A 21,391-nucleotide genomic window follows, 5' to 3' on the forward strand; every position below is an offset into this window, starting at 1 on the left:
TAAAGAAAGTAAAATATAAATACAATCCATTTAATATTAAATAATTTTGTAACATGGTTTAGTTTAATTTACTATATATTGTATAAATAATATTTTACGCAGATGTTTTGAAATTGTCTGTAATAAGATTTATGAAAGATTAATACAGTGAATTTTAATGCAGTTTGCATGCAGTCATTTCTTACCTGTAATAAATCACATTTTGGCTGTGTGTTGTGCAATGTAATACTTGCCTAATACTAAACGAATATCGACGAAACTAGTTCATAATACCTATAATTTTAGTAGGTTGTATTAGCAAAAATATTCTTATTATAGATCTAATTATTATTTTATAAAATATTAACCAAATTAATATATTGTAACTATAATAATAATAGTTATAAAACTATGCATATTAGGTACTTCATATTATATTACATACAATAATATACAATATACATATAGGTATTATAATTAATATGAAGATTTTTATTATTGTTGTTGAATATACATAATTATTAATTATACTATATACTATTATAGGTATTAGTACTTTTTGGGATTATGGGATTTTTATTATAGGTAAATACCAATACTTTAAATAATTGGTATTTATATAAATACTAATGATAATGACAATTATTATTAAAAAAAAAATCTGAATATAATCAATGGGTTTAGTGGAAAATAAATCCAAAATGTTAAAATCCATACTATTAAACAAACGTAGGTAGGTAGGTAGGTACATCCTAATCATCAACTAAAATAAAAAATAAAAGGGCGTCCATGAATTGAGATGCAATTAATGTTTTTTTAGAAAAAAGTACGGCAACTGGGCCACTAATACGTTGCATTTATAAAAGGTGCGACCGGTATCTGGGCAACTACTTAACTATTTGTATGAAATCCTTAATCCTTATTTCTTATACTTAGAGCTGTATAACTGTATGGTTTCATAAAAATGTTCAATTAGTGTTAAAGTTTTTAAAATTTTTTTTTATAAGAATTTTGTATTTTTGTATTTTCTAAATTATAGGCCATTTGTTAATTATACATATATTTACAAAACACTTTCCGACTTACTTATAAAACACAAATTCCAAATGTATAATATATTTTATTACTTAAAAATGTAGATGTTATAAATTCAAACAAATATATAAAATAATTATAAATTATCATTTACCACTATCGTTATTATCACAGTTTATTACAGTTTTTATTAATATTATTAAACACGTACAATTACAAATTGTTGATAGTATTATCATTTATTACATATTATGATGAAGTTGAAATCGTGACAACATTGCACAACCTAACCTTATGCCTACCTCTACTGGTATTTGTGTATAGTGTACCTAAGTCCTGTGAAAAAAAAATTGAAAAATTAAAAGAACTTGGAAAAATTCAGTCGTTGAAAATTTTCAATGTTCCTAAAAATTCCAATAAGAAAAATTGTATTTGAAAATTGTTAAGCTTACAGCTCTATTTATACTTGTTGGGGATCATATACGAGTCCGATGAGAGTATCATGAGACAAAAAACATGTACATTTTTTCTAAGCATCATAGTTAGGTATCGAAAAATGTTTTCAACAATTAATATAATGCCTAATGAATGTATTTTAATAATTTAATATAATATATTTATCTATACCTATTGGGTATTTTGATTATAGTTGATAATTGTCAACAATATAATAATATGCATAGGTATTGCAAATAGGTACATTTTTTAATATTATTATTATTAATTGTATTATACCTATTTAAATACGGACTTTTATAGGTGAATAAAACAGGCCTAGACCCTGCAGTTGTACATGGTGGATAAAAGTTATACCTAGCTAATAAATAATAATTATAGGTAATATTATTATTGTAAGCTTTTCTTTATTAATATAATAATACAAATTACAATTAACATTGCATTCATACTTTTCTGATTAAGGAATTTCGATTTTAATAATAGTATATATTATTGATTCTGGCATGTTAATTTATTTCTTATAATATAATTTATATTTTTTAGCTGTATTTCTAATTGCAATACAATATATGTTTTTTATTGGTCTTGAAATTGTACAAATTTCTGCTTCGACTACCATGGTCATTAGCATAATATTATTATAAACATAAATACATTACATTTATTATAGAAAAAAAAGATACAAAAAACAGTTTTAAATTAGTTATTTTGATATTTTGTACATTGCTAATATTGGCTCAAGTAACTTAAACAATATATTTTATACATAGTAATTACTAATAAGTGGGTATATGCAGGATAACCAACTGGCGGAAGTGGACCCAATATTATTGTACGGATCCTGATTGTTATGGAATATATAGTTTTTATATTTTTATAAAATGGTGAAAAAATAAATATTTTTCGTTCCAGTTCAATATTTTGTTACAGATTTGTGATAATAGTGATTTCTAAGACAATTTTCTCGTATATGCGTGGAAAAGTCGTTAAAAGTGTTTTGAACAAAGTTTGGTAAGTTTCAAAAAGGACTCGCATAGAAATTAGTTGGTGACCCCTGGTATACCGGTTATACTGATCGGATAATATACCATATATATCTACTATCATAGCAACATGACAGAAATGTTCAAATGTATTATGGACTATGGGATGTATAGACAATCTAAATGCACGTCATCTAAATGACAATAATTCTAAATGCATTGGCTGCTTTTATAACAATATTGTTCCATTCCAATATTTCTCATCGACAATCTTATCTACCCACTTATCTTCTTTTTACTTTCAATAAATCTTACCTAAATATTATCACAAGTATTCCAGAGATAACGTCTTAGATATTAAGAATAATAAAATGATTTTTTCAAATCGTCATTTATTTTATTTGGCACAACCCTGAGTGGGCTAATAGTTGGTGTTGGGAAGGGATGGTGATATGCAAATTAGTTCGTCATATGTAATAAGTAATAACTGTAAACTACTAATAAATATCCAAATCAGAGGCTCCGCGTGTTATGTATAGTAGGCACACTGTCCAAACATCACAGAACGTGGTTGTATGTATGATTTAATATAATATAATGTGGCGACTCAACCTTACGTTACAAGCTGCTTCTGGGAAAAAGCACGCGTGCTGCAATATTTGGTACACTTACCCTGCTTAGCACTTACTCATGCAGAAATAATACTATAAAACACGTGATGCTACTAATAGACTGTTATTCAAATTTGGCAAAATCGTAAGCTTGTACTATATTTGTTGTTTCATTTAATGAGTAAAATATGGTCCTTAAGCATAGGCGCAAATAAAGGGGGGGGGGGCTTTAGAGGCTAAGCCCCCCAAACATTTCCTACATTTTGTTTTAAGCTTATTCAATATTATAAAAGTAAGGCTTTAGCCACCCCACATTCCAAACACTATTTGCGCCTATATAGGAGCATTTTTAAAAATTCCAACTATCAGAATTTGAATACACATTGTTTAAGGAAACAATGGAGGTGTGCAGGCGTCATGGTGAATCTATATCGTAATCTATCTACATGTTTATATATTGATTTAAATTTATATTTATTACAATCCAATTGCAAATTGTATACCAATTAAGTAGAAGTGCGTGTGGGATATGTGCACACACAGATAGACTAGGCAAAAAAAATAGGGTTGCAGCAACACTCCCCCCCTTCCCCCCCAAAAAGTGGTTTTTGTCGGTTCTCCCCGTGATCGTTGTGGATGAAGTGGGTGAAGTGCACGCTCAACAAAACATATAACAATAATTATATTGTTATTAATATTATAATAATATATTGACATATTATATCGCGCGATGCGTTCGTGTGTGCCCGTGGCGGCGGCGGCGGCGGACGAAGAATCAATCTTCGCGCGCGCAAAAGGTCACCGCCGCCGCCGCCAGCTCGGTCGTCGCGGCTTCGGCGAGAGGATCGTGTGCCGCCGGGCGAGCCGGATGCGACCATAGTCGCTGTGTGGTGGTGGTGGTGGGGAGGGGTTGAATCGAAGAGTGGGCCGACTGCGGGTGTACGATAGACGGGGACGCCGCCGCCGAAAGAAGGGGACGAGGCTGCGTTTAGCAAAAGCACCTGTGGTGCCCCACGGCGCACGATCGAACCGGGCGGCGGCGGACCTTTGCAGGGGCGGGAGGGGTGCTCCGCACGTATATAATATATATTTTATTATATAGTATATTACAACGTAACCGACGAGAGGGACAACAGTACGCACTACGGCGGCTCAGGGTCACGAGCTGACCCGGCCGCGCGCGCCACAGCCACCACCGCCGCCGCCACACGCAACAGCGAATCGCGTCAGCCACCACCGTCGTCGCTACTGCTGCTGCGCTGCCGCCGCCGCCGCCGCCGCCGCCGGGTCGTCGTCACTTCGGCTGTCAACCCGACGACGATACCGCCGCGGTTGCCACCGTCGCCGCCGTCGCCGCCGCCTCCTAAGTCGACCACGTGTGCCAATTAGTCACACAGGTGAGTAGTATTATGTACTAGCGCATAATAATATTTTTATTGTTATTATTAGTCTGAATTACCTATAATTATTATTATTGCTGTTGTGTGTTAACATATTATTATTATTATCTCCTACTGCGAGGGTGTTGTGCGAGGATTTTCGTTATTTCTTGAAATTTATTTAAACGCGGTCGACGTTAAGTTAATAGTAATACCTAATAATATTATGCACACGCTTACGTGACCGCGTACGACGTAGCTGCCTATATGATAATAACAATATATTATTTATAATTATTCCGTAAATCGTTTTCCGGTCGCGAAAATACGTTTTCCGTCCGGAAGTATTATGGAGCGCTTGCACATTTTATAATATCTTATTAGTTATTATTATTATTTTACGCTGCGGCGGTCACTCGTATTACGATTTACGTAAATTATATTGTAATATGTGATAAGGACTGATGCACTAATACACAAGTTTAACCATATACCCTGCTACTATAATACGTCCCTTATACCGGGTTGATGAATTATATTGTAAACCGTTAAGTTTTATAATTAATATTGAAAATTTGAAACATAATACTACGGATTAATTATAATATTATTGTGACGTACGCGATGTGGGTGTATCGTATATGTCGATGGGAATAATGGGTACTACCCTACACGACTATGCAGTGCGCAATTCGTTGTTATTTTCGTCGGTGCACGAGTGCCTTTAAAATTATAATAATATTAATATCATATGGACGTAATATGTTCACAGGTATTATTTTATTATATTATAATCTTTTAAAACCTTCGTCGACTTGTGCAGTTATACCTATCTATAATACGAGGTTCTCCGCGCACGTCTGGGTCATACGCGAATAGCGCGTACTATTTGTTTTCGTTCTTCCCACGCCGCCGTCATTATAATCGAGTAACTGGGGATCGGGATATATCTACATATAACATACATATCAAATATTATATAATATATACGACATATACCTATGATTTATATCCGTAAAAACACATACATACAACATACTATATGCGTTATATCCGTAAAAACATACATAGTGCACACACACACACACAAACACACATAATACACTTAATAGGTTATATTATGATTGCATGTTTCGTATTGAAATGTAATTTCATGATAATATATGTATCATCGCGATTTGGGTCTCGTCCGCGCAGCCGAAACCAATAATATTATTCGCTAGCGCCACTTGTTTGCGATGCGCCGATGCCTCTGCACAAACGACGGAATATTATGTACACACGGGAAATGTATATTAGTTGTTGTGTACACGACATTGTGTACTGTATAGCACCTATATATGTATTGATTTTTTTTCTTTTTTTTAAACACCGCGTGTTGACTTTTAAAATATATAATATTATGTTATCATGCACCACATATTATATAATATATTATTGCCGACCGCTCTCTTTCAACCACCCTATCTCGGGATTATACGCTCAAAGACAATATTATAATAACATGTAGATATGTATATTTTTGTATTGACGAGTGTTGAATAGAGACGGCAAAAATTGTTTTCTGTTTCATTTTCGCTACAGTTATGTTATAATATTATTATGAAATTATTTTCATATTATTTAATAACAACCTATAAAATCATTAAAATATTGTAATTATTGCAATATTACAATATAAAGACGTGATATTATGTATTTTAAATACTGATCTATTGTGGGGGGGGGGCATGTACAAGAGGATTTTTTTCTAATGACCTTTTATTAATCCCCTCCATCCATACAAAAGTCTACTGTAACTGTTAGGTATGTAAAGTGTTCCATAACAGTATACTCCCACCGGAACCCATTTTTCGCAGTTTTCGTACTATAAATTATAATATTGTTAGGTACATCTATAGTATTACTGTAATAGGTAATTCAATAGATAGGTTAGTATTTAGTAGGTTTGTATTGTAATATCTCATATTTGATAATCATTGTACTGGTGGCCAAAATTCTGAAATGTCTTTCAGGATTATCTCGGAAGTCGAAATGGTTGTTATCGTTTAATTGTCTCAACGTAAATTCAGCCAAACAAGATTGCCAAATAATGTTCGCCCCTAAAGTACAATGATTGTACTTTACTTGTATATTAATTTTATTTTATGAACAATTAACAATTAATATATTATGTATTTCATTACTAATCTATCTACTGAATTACCTAACACAGTAATAATATAGGTGTATTATTTATTATTATATCACGGAGAAAAACGTATACTAGTAATTAGTAGTGCTGCAGAGATATAAATGATAATAGTACCGTATTAAGTATTTTTTAGTTTATACAATACTATGATATTTTATGCATAATATGATTTATAGTAACTGTAAGTAAACACTTTAATGGTGCTTTATCAGGCTATATATTACATTATTTATTATATAATATTATAATATCCTACAAAAATAATATGGTCCATCAGAGATTGGTCTGAAAAATCTAAACTAGTATAGAAAAATACATTATAACACTACCTACATCAACGATAAAAATATTATAAATCGGCTATAATGTTTTGCAGTAGTGATGTTGAGCCCGAAGATGCAAAGATGTGTCCGGGTGGTAGACAATCAGCTCCTGATGTTGTCGGACCGCGCCCGTACAGATAGCACACTCACCGGAAATCTCCACAAAAAAGCGTCAGACAGCGGGAGGTGGAAAAACCGATTTTTCGTTCTCTACCAGGTATGTAGTACCTACCAATATCGCGTACTTAGACAAACATAATATTCTGATCAATTAATAACCTTAATAGGTATTGTCTTTTCTATACAATCATATTTTTTATGATTTCCCAACGAATACAATATGACTACTTTATATGGCAATTGCTAAAAGATATTTCAAATGTTTTTATTATATTTTTCAGTATTAAATTTACATTTATTACATATTAAATTCGTAGTATACAATTTAAAATTAAAAAATATTTTTAAAAATTTCTACTATTAACTTGGGAAAAATAACAAATAGATATATTGTTAAAATTGAATTTAACAATAATATTGAATATATAAATGTGATTCATGTAGGTATATTATATTGAATATTGTAATATATAAAACACAAACGCATTGAAACGAAATGCACGTGCGAATAGAAACAAGCTATATCCATATTGATGTTAAACAGAAGCATTTTAGTATGGACATTTTCAACTATCTATATAATATTATAGTCGATTGAGCTTCATAAACTCCCTTTTATAAAATGTATAAATTGCTCATAGCAAATCATTTTTATCGCCGTCCGTTGCAGATTGATCGTTCGAGTGGAATTTTTTTAACTTATTCATAAAATGTATTCAGTTATCTGTGTGTAATATATTATATAATACAACCAGGTCAGTTGAAGACCAAAATATAACCTATTGTTAATACTAACGTTGGTTCTGGAGAGCCGATTGTAATTTATTTGAATGCCTACACAGTTATAATAAGCGATTTTTCAATTTTATTATGCCCCCCCCCCCCCTCAAGTATTATTATAAAGTATTATGATAAGCAAGCTTTTTCATTGCGTCCTCATTCCTCCGAAAAAAATCATGATCATAAATTAAATGAAAAATAAGTTTAATATTAATTTACTCTGAATGGTAAATCGATTCATTATATTATTATCTGTGTGCCTATATATTACTATATTTTTGTTTGGTTTTCATTTTTTTTTCTCTAATTTTCATTCATTGAGACGACCCTAAATTATTTTTCAATGCTTATCACAAGAAGTGTGTAGCAGGTAGATAATGAGACAATGCAGATAGAGATATATAAGAACTACACATTTTGTATTTTATGAAAATAGTAGTAGCCACATTCTCCGGGAGGATATTATATGAACTTAAGTCTGACTACACTCTCAATGAAGTCCTAATCGGAAACCATTTGGAGAAATCGGTTGACAGCCTGGGGAATGATAGCTACCTGGGACCAAAAGTTTCAATATTTTTCAATATAGGTAGGTACCATGATTTGGACCGATGATTGTGCGTATTGTGGTAATCTGCATAATCACAGAACTACTCTATCACAAGTTTTCATATTATAAATCGAATAAGACACCGATAGCATCTCAGTAGATATTTTAACATCAGTGCTAAAGAATTTTTATATTAAATTCCCTAAAAAAATTCCAAAGTTGCCTATTCAAAGAATAACATTCTTTCACTACTTAGTTAATATATTTATAAATTTTATACTAAAAATTTAATGGAGTGTGTACGATAACAAGATGGGGTTAGTTAGAGTATAGTCGTGGACATTTTGTATTACACATTCGAAGCTAGGTATTTATTACATATTATATTATATTACTTCATAATCGTGTTTATTTTTAAAAATAGTTTTAGTCTGTGAGACCCAAGCTATTGTTAATTATTGTTCAATTTAAAAATGTTTATGAGTATAATATTTATGAATTATTATTTATGTTTAAGTTAATAAATAATAATGTACATAATAATATACAATATATATTATAATGTTTATATATTGTGGTATATAATATGGCCTAAAGAGCTGTAGCCTGATTTCATGTATATTTTTCTAAAGTTCAATGTAGATATTTTTAGAGTAGGTACCTGTATATTTTGATCAGATAATGGGTATCGGTGAATCATCCAAAAGTTAAACCTTAGGGATTGAACCACATAACATGTGATAATTATTATTCTATTTGGTGTTTAAACTTTAGCCTAATAGTGTTAGGTACCCAAGAGACACCACGTGAGGAGGCTGGCTGAGAATTCTCTTAAAATGTTCTTCTTTTTATTTTTTATATTTTGAAAATCATCATGGAACATCATACAACTTTTTTATTCGAATATTTTTGGTATTCATCGTCGTAGTTAGTAAAAAAGCAAGTCGTAGTAAAAAAAAATGTAAGGAATTGCATTTTAGTTAGCACTAGGTAACATATTTCTCGGTCTTTCTTGGATTACAATACTTCAATAAGTACCTGTTCATTAATTTACCTGTTCATTAATGATAATATACAACAATAAGGGAATCAACTCGTGCATACCTCTTAATAGCCACGGAATCAATTCAACGGTATCGGTGTAGGTAAATAGGTACTTGGGAATCAATTCATACGCAGCCGTATAATTTATTGTTCAAGTTATAATTAACATGACGGAATAACCACTAAACTGTCCGTGAACAGGTAGGTAATAGTATTAACCTAACCTAAACCGAAAATGTAATGAACTATACCAAATTATAGGAATAATTAAAGAAATTAGAGATCTATCATCAATTGAACAAGACGTAAAGGAATATCATTATATTATATAGTTCCAAGTATAAATAATCATTCATTATTTACTATATTGGTGTTTCGTATAGATTCAATAGAGTATCAGCTATATTTAACGAAATTCGGCATTAATTTTATGTAAATTATATAATGTACAATAAGTGCAATGAACTCAAATGTATTGCATATCAATAATATACGTAGAAGTGTATATACGCTTATACGGTATTATAATTTAAATTACATTCATAATAAGTTCACAAATTGCGCTTACATTATTAGCACAAAGTATTACATTTTTATTGAATAAAATGAAACAATTAATGTCGTAATATTTTCATACACATTACCTATCTATTTGTCATTGAGTTTAAAATTGAAATATTGTTCGTACTGTGTACCCCTGATGATCTCCTACATTAAAAGTCACATACAGAAAAAGTAATTTAAACCTTAACTGATGTCTATGTGAATTGAAACATATTTTAGGCTGTCATTTGCCGAATATTCTGAGAAAAAAATACGTGTGGATATTATTATTTTTCATTTTTGTACAATACCCTGAAGCAACTTTTTATGATAGTTTAAAATTATTAGTCTATCCTTTACGGGCAACAAAATGACACCGAATAATATCCATGCTTAAAAAAATATAGCGTTAAAAATTAATGCATTTAACGGAGAAAAAATGTTTCAAATGTAACGTAGGTTACAAGTATTTGATATAACTTCATTAATTATTATACAACCACAATATACAATATTAATCAATTATATAAATGTGTTGCTTTTAAAAAAAATCAATAACATTGATTTTTAAAATTGGCAAATGATAAATAAAAATTGTATACGATTCTGTAATATTTCTAATGACATTATTAAATCATTCCGATGGTGATAATTCAAAAATAAATGTTTCAGCAATATTCACAACAAAAGCATTTTCTTTTAAATCTTCAAAAAATGTTTTCATCATTGTAATTTAAGACCAATACTATTCGCACTTCACTCTAAATCATAATTCATAATCATTAAAATCTTCAAGTTTTGACCATATTGTGTATAGTTTTAATAATCATGACTAGGTATCGTAAAATATTCCTTACTTTATAATTTAGACATAACATTATATTATAACTATTGCGTGGGGATTTTATTTCAGAGTTTGAAATTGAGAATCACAATTTCATAAAAAATATTTATAACTTAATGATGGCATTATTAAATCAAAACTATAATGTTATGAAATATTTTATTTAAAACTTAGAATTTTTCTCCGACAAATTCCGAAGTTCAAACCCGTGACTGTCGTATATTTTGATCAATATAAAGTAGAATAGAAGTTAACTGGAAAAAAATTGCGCAGTGTTCTAATAAATCAACTAATAAACTAGAAGTCTGGATTTTTAAAGGCAAGGTTTAAAAGCTCTTTCTGAACCTCATATACCTTATCTTTTTTTATTATTTTTTCCTGGCGTACACAGTTTGATTTACGACGCACATTTCACCCGTTGCGTGCCGAGCTTCTCGAAAAGAACAACAAATTTAGGCAAGTTCATTTTGTTGGCTGGTTAAGCCGGATGAAACCTAAATAGACCGGAAAACGAAAAAAGAGAAGTGAGCGAGAAAGTAAAAAGGAACAACGCTTGTGATGTTACCCATACTAAGGGAAAAGCAACAGGTCAATGTTTAACTTTTTTATTTTCTCAACAAGCAACTCAGTTACATGTATTAAGACTATTTACTAATTATATTTTTAAATATATATAATTGTCTAACTAAAGAGTAAATAGTATATAAGTATTGCTTACAATTTTGGGATACAAAAACACTGATGTTGATAATATGATAGATATATGAGTGGTAAAAATAGGTAATTCAACTAAAATTAAAATACTATGTCATGTCATTATTATCCATGTGTCACTGTTAAATAAAAAGAATAAATTATTTCTAAAATACAATGAATTAAAATTAAATTAGCTTTAGTTGTCTACTTTATTAATACCAATAACCAATAACCAATAAACATATTATACAAATTAAGTTACCTATAGTGATACAATTAATATTATATAAAATATAAATATCATGTTTCATTATCTAATATCTGATCAACCTCTTTTTTACTATTTATTATATATTATTTATGATATTTTTGATTGTAAATTGTGTCACATTGTTACTGCTGTAGGTGATGATATAATGCTTGTCAGCTCATAAGATTATCTTAATTTAAATTTTTTTTTAATTGAAATGTGTTGTAATAGAAACTTGCTGCTATTGACTAGTAAAACGAATATTTTTTTGATCATTGACTAATAAGTCATGTACAAGGTTAATAATATTAATTAATGCTTAAATTTATCTTGAAATTTAATAAATTATCTTAACTTAAACTTATTCATTCAAATGTACATAAACACAAATACACAATCTTCAATTTTCAGTAAAACAATAATAATCAAAGGTACTGAAACTGGAGGTATCACCGATACGGGTGAACAATTTTTGTAACCACCAACATTTTTTGTGTTAAATTTAATATTTACCAATTTGTTGACAATAGGTACAAATAATTTTGAATTTTAAAATTAGCTTTATTTGAATTTCAATGAATTTCTTTAATTTTTATGACTAGTTGTCCATGTGACTATTTGATATAATAGGTATTTCTAGAGAGCCTTTATATATATATATATATATATTTAATATTTATATTTAATTATATATATATTAGCCTTTATTATATAGGCTTTCTAGGTATTTTTCCGTATAGATAATATATAGGTACAAACTACTGAACAATATTAATTTCAAAGGTTACACAAAATATTTCTGTCTAGTGTCCTTGAATTGAAATGGGCTTTTCAAGAGGATCTGGGCAATATTATAGGTAGTAGACATTTGTTGACGATTTCAAAATGTCTATCACTGAATCAAAACGAATTAAAGTTAGGTTGAATGTGTGAAATCGCATTTAAATTTGGAAAATATTATGTAATTGGATGTCCTTTGAAAAATTCATTAATTTAGTTTTTAAGTTGAAAATGTAACTTAATTACAAAAATTCAGTCAACTTTGGTGTTATAGCCATGAAATATGAATTAAAATCAAAATTACTTTAAAAAAATCGGTTTATACAAATCAGGTGTCGAAAATACAGTTTAAGTCCTATAACTTTAAATGCACACAACTAAAAGGCTAAAAATATTAATATCGTAAAAATATAATAATATGTATTTCAGACGTTTTTCTTAGTGCCTCTTGAAAACTACATTTAAATCCAATGTCACTAGACAGAAATATATCGTATAAGCTTTAAATGTAAAAACCCTATATATTATGTCTATATACCTAATGCATATACACATTATATTGTTTTATGTATCCATGCAACAATAAAATGTTATTAAAAGTAAAATAACACTTATTTTGTACGCAATTGAGTGGTTACTTAATGTAAATTGCACAATTCTCTAAAACACATAATTAGGTTAATTATTATTATTAAATTGTGAATACACATTTATTCATAAAATGATAGTGGTAAGAATTTAAATATAATTTAGATACCTTTTATAAAATGTATAAACAATAGGTAGGGTAAATAATTAGTTTTAAAAACCAGTTTAGGAAAGTTTCAGAAATCGTTTTTACTTTAAAAAGTTGTCAATGCCCTTACTAATAAAGCTTTTCCTAGCGATTTAAACAAGTTTTAATGGATGTAAAAATCTTTAAACAAATTATAGTCGTGCACCTATACTGCAGAATAATAAAAAAAATGATTAAATAAATGATAATTGTAAGTATGCTATTTAGTACTTTATTTGGATAAACAAAAAACAATTAAAAATATCAAAATCACATAGAAAACATTTTTTTGTTTGAACAGTTCACTTGTTTAAGAAATTCATCAAAATCAAGAAAATTTGAAACTTTTTTTGTATCAAAGATAAATACTAAAATTGTAAAAATTTTTTAATTTTATCACCCAAGTTTTGAGAATATGAAACAAGATTGATCAAATAAAGATAAATCCTAGAAATAAATAAAAGTTTAACGTAAAGGCAGTATTACATTGTAGTTTGAAGACATTGGATATTCAAACTTTTAATAACGATTTATACTCTAATAGTTTTTATTATTTTGTTGTTATTAAAAAGCTATTTATCTTAGAAACATGAAATGTTGCGCAATTTATTACTTGAATTACATTTTTTTATACACGCTTAAATTTTGAAAATATTTAGACTAATATTTTTAAACTATATTATAGGCATTTGCAACTTTCAAATTATTTTTTAAGTGTCGATAACAATATTTAGTCTACGGTTAAAAATTTAAAAAAATTTCCCTCGCGTTGATTTTATTACAGTTTAAAAATATTAAATATTTAAATGTACATAGGCTGGACTATTTCTCCGATCATGCCCACATCCGACTCCTAGGTAAAACTCACCCCCCTCAAACCACTAAGCAAAAAAATCAAACCCTACCCATTACCACGGGTAAACCAAAAATTTTAAATAATCACCTTCATAAACTTTCCATCCACTAGTAGAGGCAAAAGCCTGGTATAGTTAACGGCTCAGCCATCCCTCTCAAAGCAAAGCAAGTATACATAGGCTTAATTTTTTTTATAAGTGTTTGAAGTTCAAATGTTAAGGAAATTGGATATCTAAACGAAAAATAATTATATTATTTACTTTTTTCTAATTCATAAAGTATTGTTCGCAGATATTCGAAATGTTTACGTGGATAAAATATATTATTATATTTTATATACACAATGATATTAGTATGTTCGAAACATTTAGATAAGTTTTATACTATTGCCTATTTATACCACTAACCTATTCACGTCGTTCTACGGTAATTCGGTGTTGGCTCAAATATTAGAAACAATAATATATAATTGTGTAATATATTATAATTTATTTTCATTAATAATATTATTATAAATGCGATTCTTCGGAAAATTAATTCAACCAACCGTATAATAACAATATTAATGTATTATATTATAATATACTTGGTAACATACAAAGCATATTATAGCCAGACAGACCGCCTCCACTCTGAATCGTTTTTCGTAGGTATACAATGATAATGTATCGTTGAATTAAAATTGAATATAATATCCATTACAGCGACCCGTTCAATGATAAGATCCACGTCTTGATACCTGTCGAACAGTGAATTCCTCGATTTTTTTTTTAAGACATATCCAATCAATTTATTGGCATCTGTATATATATAATTTTAATTTTTAAAAACAATAACAATATTATAGTTTATAATTTAAAATCGTTTTAATATTTTGAAGGAGTTTCAATGTATACACTGCAGTTGTAATAATACAGTATACACAAAACTTTATGTTTTCTTCATTAAAAAAAAATATATATATTTTTTACATATATTTATGTACATTAAAAGAAAACTGTAAGGGCGAACATTTTTAACATTGGACCATATAATATCGGGTTTCCATTGATCAACGAAAAAGTTTCATAGTAATTTATTTATTTTTTTTTAAATTGCTGCGATATTTCATTACTCTAATAATGAAGGTAATTCCCAAAAGTATTTTGCATAGCAATTTGACTCCGGCTGTCTTGTTAAGAACATTAGACGAAAAAATATCTTTATATTTTATAGATCTACGTCTTAATATAAATATATTATATTATATAATATCTAGAGCGCGGATTTGTATGCACTTAAAAGTATTGAAATATGCCATATAATATGCAGTAAAAATCATGAAAATATGCAAAAAATATGCAGTAAAAATCATGAAAATATGCAAAAAATATGCAAAATTTTTTTATTTATTTAAAATTTACAATACAACTTATAATAACTAATTACTTAAATAGGTACTTCATAAAAAAAAATTTAGGGAATTTTCTGAAAAACTTAATTTATTTTTAAAATTTTATTTATTATTAAAATGAATAATTATGTGCATTTCAAGTATTTCTTCTGTGAAGCTGTATCGTTTATCGGTTAACATATTTTTAAAGACTGAGAACGAACGTTCGACGTCAACCGAAGACCGAAGTTATTGGGGCATATTTGAAGCAACTTAGTATTGTCGGGTCTTCATAAAGATCTTCGAGCTGAACGTTTTCGCCTAATAACACTGAATTAATTTTTCGTAGAATCTTCAGACCTTCATTTTTGTCGGAAAGCTCGTTTAGTTTTGTTGCAAGTGTTGCACCTTTCGATCCAGGAATAGAATTATTTTTTTCTTTCGTTTCGTTAATTATTGAAATGCTTTCATGTAAAGTCATATTTTGAGTTTCAAGTTTTTTTATGACTATCACTAAAAATGCCAAATGAGTAGATATAAATGTTAAATCATTGACAACAGGACCATCTTCAATTATATCCAAAACTTTTCTAATACTTTGTGCATCATCCATTGCCAGTCTCTCGATGACTTTTTTAGATTTGGTAAAATAATCTGCGTAATATAACGCAGCATGTATCCATGTTCCCCACCTTGTAAGAACTGGGACCGGTGGTAAAGGGGTATCATTCATTACTTGTTTAAAAATAGAGATTCGACTCAGTTGTATACTGGTATGTCGATAACTGACTGATACAGCAAGAGCAATTTAGATTATAGGTAGACACACATTTATTTTCGGCATATTAACGATTTACGGACAACGAAAAACGATGTAACCAAGTGCCAAGTGGTATGTCGATAACCGACTGACACAGCAAGAGCGATTAAGTTTACGTCTCGATTATTTATCTTATAAAGGTTTAAATAAATATATATATACATTATTATTTAGTGACTATGAAATTTAGTTTTAATTTTTCTACTTGACAAAATATTATTTTATACATTTTTTTAAATTTTCGCTTCAATATGCAATAAATTTTGAATTTTGCCAAAGTATGCAAAAATATGCAATAACCTTTAAATATGCAGAAATATGCAAAAACAATTTTCTCCATTAGCTTCAAATTATGATGATTCGTGGAGATAACTGACAACAATCCAAAAATATTAAAAGGAAAAAAATATGCAATTGCATAGAAATCCGCGCTCTAATAATATCTTATAATAAATAATTATATTTTATTACTGTGACTTGTGAGTTAAGTGCTGAGCACATAATTTAATTTAAGTATTCTCAACAATACAATAAAATAAAGTAACAATATCAAACACTTTTTTTAATCTTTAAAAAATAATGTTTTAAAAAATTAAGTAGTACTACTATATATACTTTTGAGACATATTGGATCGCTTACATAATAATATTATGTATGTTATTAGTTATTACCACGTGATTATAGTCTGTTCGTTGAATTTTATACCTATACTTTAGTATATATAATTTAATTTTCGTATAGTTTAGAGCATAAAAATACATTAGCGTTACAATTTCTATTTGTAATGTTTAAAATGAATCACGAATACCTATTATTTAAAATCACTAAAAGTTTGCATAGTTTAAGAATTGTGGTATATTTAGATAGAAACACAGTGCGATATCGAATTCCAGAATTAGGCATTACAAATTAAATCTTGTAGAATTATTCAGTTTTTCATATTTAAAACTATACTAAACAATTTAGGAACAAGCAATTATAAATGTAATTACTTAATTGTATAAACTGTCAGCCAAAGGTCTAAATGTCGTCACATTTGTTACGAATAAATTATATAGGTACCTAACGAAAAACCCCAATCCTTCATAGACATTTTATTTACAATATGTAAATATGTAAAATGTTTAAAAGTACAAAATGTAAAAATAAATATTAATTTTTCTCTTTACATAATATTTATGTATCTGTAGTTTATAGCTGTATCGTATATAATACTATATACACACAGTTTAAATTTGGAATAAAGTTTTTATAAACATTTTAATATACCGAAAGATTTCTGATTATTTTTAACAATTCTAAAGAAATACAAAAATATTATTTTATATTAAATGAGACTAATTTCTTAGAAAATTTAAATTTAAATTTTCTTCAAGTGTCTACATAAAATATTTTTGTGTATTATGATTATACAAATGTAGTACCCTACAATTTATCAAAAATATATTTTTTCGCAACGATTTTTTAAGGTTTTACCCTTTCAATAACAGTCTATTTTCTGAAACCAAATATTTTTTTTTGTAAGCTTTCATAAATAAATATCTAATATTGAACATTTAACGTTCTTAGAAGTATACTCTGGTAATTGGCCCACTGCCGTAGTTTTTTCACACGATAATGTCTCTGCATCAGAACCCCTCTAACTATTGATATTATAACATACATTAATAATGTTACCTTTGATATTTAAAAAAAAATTATTTTCTGTAAAAATATATTTACAGAACATTTTTTTAAAAAGATCGTCGTTTCCAAGTTGTTAAGCATATGGGTTAATAATATGATGATATCAAAACGAACAAATGTTGAGTAAATTAAATGTCCGTCAAGTTGGCACCGGCACTTTCTCCAAACAACTCAAAATTAGTATCAACATTTTGCTACGAATTTGCTACATTTTGCTACACTATTTTTAGAATTTGCTACAATTTGGTTTTTCCGGAAATCCGGAAACAAACATGCCGGTGCTATCTTGACGTAGCACCGGCACTTTCTACAAACAACTCAAAATTGGTATCAAAATTTTGATACGAATTTGCTACATTTTGCTACGTTGTTCTCGGAATTTGCTACCCCCTGGTTTTTCCGGAATCCCGGAAAATATAAAATTTCCCAGCACCGGCACTTTCTCCAAGCAACTCAAAATTGGTATCAACATTTTGATACGAATTTGCTACATTTTGCTACGTTGTTCTCGGAATTTGCTACCCCATGGTTTTTCCGGAATCCCGGAAAATATAAAATTTCCCAGAACCGGCACTTTCTACAAATAACTCAAAATTGGTATCAACATTTTGCTACGAATTTGCTACATTTTGCTACACTATTTTTAGAATTTGCTACAATTTGGTTTTTCCGGAAATCCGGAAACAAACATGCCGGTGCTATCTTGACGTAGCACCGGCACTTTCTACAAACAACTCAAAATTGGTATCAACATTTTGATACGAATTTGCTACATTTTGCTACGTTGTTCTCGGAATTTGCTACCCCCTGGTTTTTCCGGAATCCCGGAAAATATAAAATTTCCCAGAACCGGCACTTTCTACAAATAACTCAAAATTGGTATCAACATTTTGATACGAATTTGCTACATTTTGCTACACTATTTTTAATATTTGCTACAATTTGGTTTTTCCGGAAATCCAGAAAATAGAAAATATCCCAGCACCGGCACTTTCTACAAATAACTCAAAATTGGTATCAACATTTTGATACGAATTTTGAGGTGTTTGTTTTACAATTTATTGTATATATTTTGTTTTATGATATGTTTTGTATATTTCGTTAGCAATATTATTATTTTCTTGCAATTATTACACCTTTTGAAGCCCATTTAAGCTTTTGTATGAACTATTTGTATAAGCATTTTTAAGATTATATTTTTTGTTTGTTACTGTTATATGCCAATTAGGCTGTCTATTTAATTAATATTCACTTTTTAATTGTTAGTTATATGCCAACCAAGCTGTTTATTTGTTTTATTATTAATATTATTATTCCTATTTGATTGTTATTATTTATTTACTAAACAATACGGTCACTTTTATATTACTATATTCTTTATTGAGTCAAATAAATGGTAAAACTAAAATAAATTTCTATAGTTCATTTATTTATAATATATACTATACTTAGACAACGATTGTCCAGTACTATAAAATGAATATGTTGAAAATAGGTTTAAACATATTATATTGGCTGGAATATGTTAAATTTGGAAATTTAAAATATTGATAACATCTATTTAAATTTTATTTTATTTTTGTTGTTGATATCCCATGCTTTAGGCTTTAAAAATGTATAATAAGTGCTGGCGCTAAAAGTATTTCAAGATTCTAAACTTACAAAGCAGAAGAAAGTTCTGAATTTAATATATCTCATTATTTGTGAAACGCATTATAGCGCATGAATGGAATCTATGAAAATAAAAAATGTTAATACCTATTGTATCGTGGTATTTGGTCAAAGTGACGGCGCTGAGAAATTTTCTATTTTCCGGAATTCCGGAAAAACCAAATTGTAGCAAATATTAAAAATAGTGTAGCAAAATGTAGCAAATTCGTATCAAAATGTTGATACCAATTTTGAGTTATTTGTAGAAAGTGCCGGTTCTGGGAAATTTTATATTTTCCGGGATTCCGGAAAAACCAGGGGGTAGCAAATTCCAAGAACAACGTAGCAAAATGTAGCAAATTCGTATCAAAATGTTGATACCAATTTTGAGTTATTTGTAGAAAGTGCCGGTTCTGGGAAATTTTATATTTTCCGGGATTCCGGAAAAACCAGGGGGTAGCAAATTCCGAGAACAACGTAGCAAAATGTAGCAAATTCGTATCAAAATGTTGATACCAATTTTGAGTTGTTTGTAGAAAGTGCCGGTGCTACGTCAAGATAGCACCGGCATGTTTGTTTCCGGATTTCCGGAAAAACCAAATTGTAGCAAATTCTAAAAATAGTGTAGCAAAATGTAGCAAATTCGTAGCAAAATGTTGATACCAATTTTGAGTTATTTGTAGAAAGTGCCGGTTCTGGGAAATTTTATATTTTCCGGGATTCCGGAAAAACCATGGGGTAGCAAATTCCGAGAACAACGTAGCAAAATGTAGCAAATTCGTATCAAAATGTTGATACCAATTTTGAGTTGCTTGGAGAAAGTGCCGGTGCTGGGAAATTTTATATTTTCCGGGATTCCGGAAAAACCAGGGGGTAGCAAATTCCGAGAACAACGTAGCAAAATGTAGCAAATTCGTATCAAAATTTTGATACCAATTTTGAGTTGTTTGTAGAAAGTGCCGGTGCTACGTCAAGATAGCACCGGCATGTTTGTTTCCGGATTTCCGGAAAAACCAAATTGTAGCAAATTCTAAAAATAGTGTAGCAAAATGTAGCAAATTCGTAGCAAAATGTTGATACTAATTTTGAGTTGTTTGGAGAAAGTGCCGGTGCCAACTTGACGGACATGTAAATTAATCCTAAATTGATTTCAAATTAAAAATAATACTTTATTTTTATCAAACAGCTATATTATATTATGTTACCTACCTTTATACTATATCATAGAACAAATATATATAGACAATATACAGAATATTTCTGATACAAAATAAATAAGGAAAATATTCACAAATATTAAACAAATTCCAAAAACAATTCATAACAATATAATATATATTATATACTCACGTCAAACAATAAATGCCATCACCGCGTGGATAGGGTATAGGTACTTACAGCGATTTTTAGCCCACAAAATATACATTTTTTGTGTAGAAAAGGTTTTTTGAGCATTTCGCCAATATGGTTGTGGTCCACATCATCATCTAAGCTAGCTTGCTTTTTTTCGAGTTCTACACTCTACATCGTTTATAAAGATATCATGCAATAGCCAATATGTAAAATTAGTGTACAACTATAATAATGAGGTAATCAGAAAAATCCATACATGTATGATAATGTATCAATGTATGACGCATTAGAATTTATTAAAATTAACAC

At 29.0% G+C, this 21,391-nt stretch overlaps 1 protein-coding gene across 7 annotated transcripts in view; it reads left to right on the top strand.

Moving 5' to 3' along the window:
- Positions 1-4,208: 4,208 nt before the first annotated feature.
- Positions 4,209-21,391, top strand: part of LOC132940350 (ras-specific guanine nucleotide-releasing factor 2-like) — a 67,635-nt gene continuing 50,452 nt past the window's right edge. For all 7 annotated transcript variants that reach the window (XM_061007890.1, XM_061007894.1, XM_061007891.1 and 4 more), the window contains exons 1-2: positions 4,209-4,464; positions 7,017-7,180. In XM_061007890.1, the coding sequence (XP_060863873.1) occupies positions 7,022-7,180 (159 nt within the window). In that variant the 5' untranslated portion in view covers positions 4,209-4,464; positions 7,017-7,021. The remainder of the gene's footprint in view (positions 4,465-7,016; positions 7,181-21,391) is intronic.

Source organism: Metopolophium dirhodum, chromosome 3 (assembly GCF_019925205.1).
Source record: "Metopolophium dirhodum isolate CAU chromosome 3, ASM1992520v1, whole genome shotgun sequence".
In the NCBI taxonomy this organism is placed as follows: Eukaryota; Metazoa; Arthropoda; class Insecta; order Hemiptera; family Aphididae; genus Metopolophium; species Metopolophium dirhodum.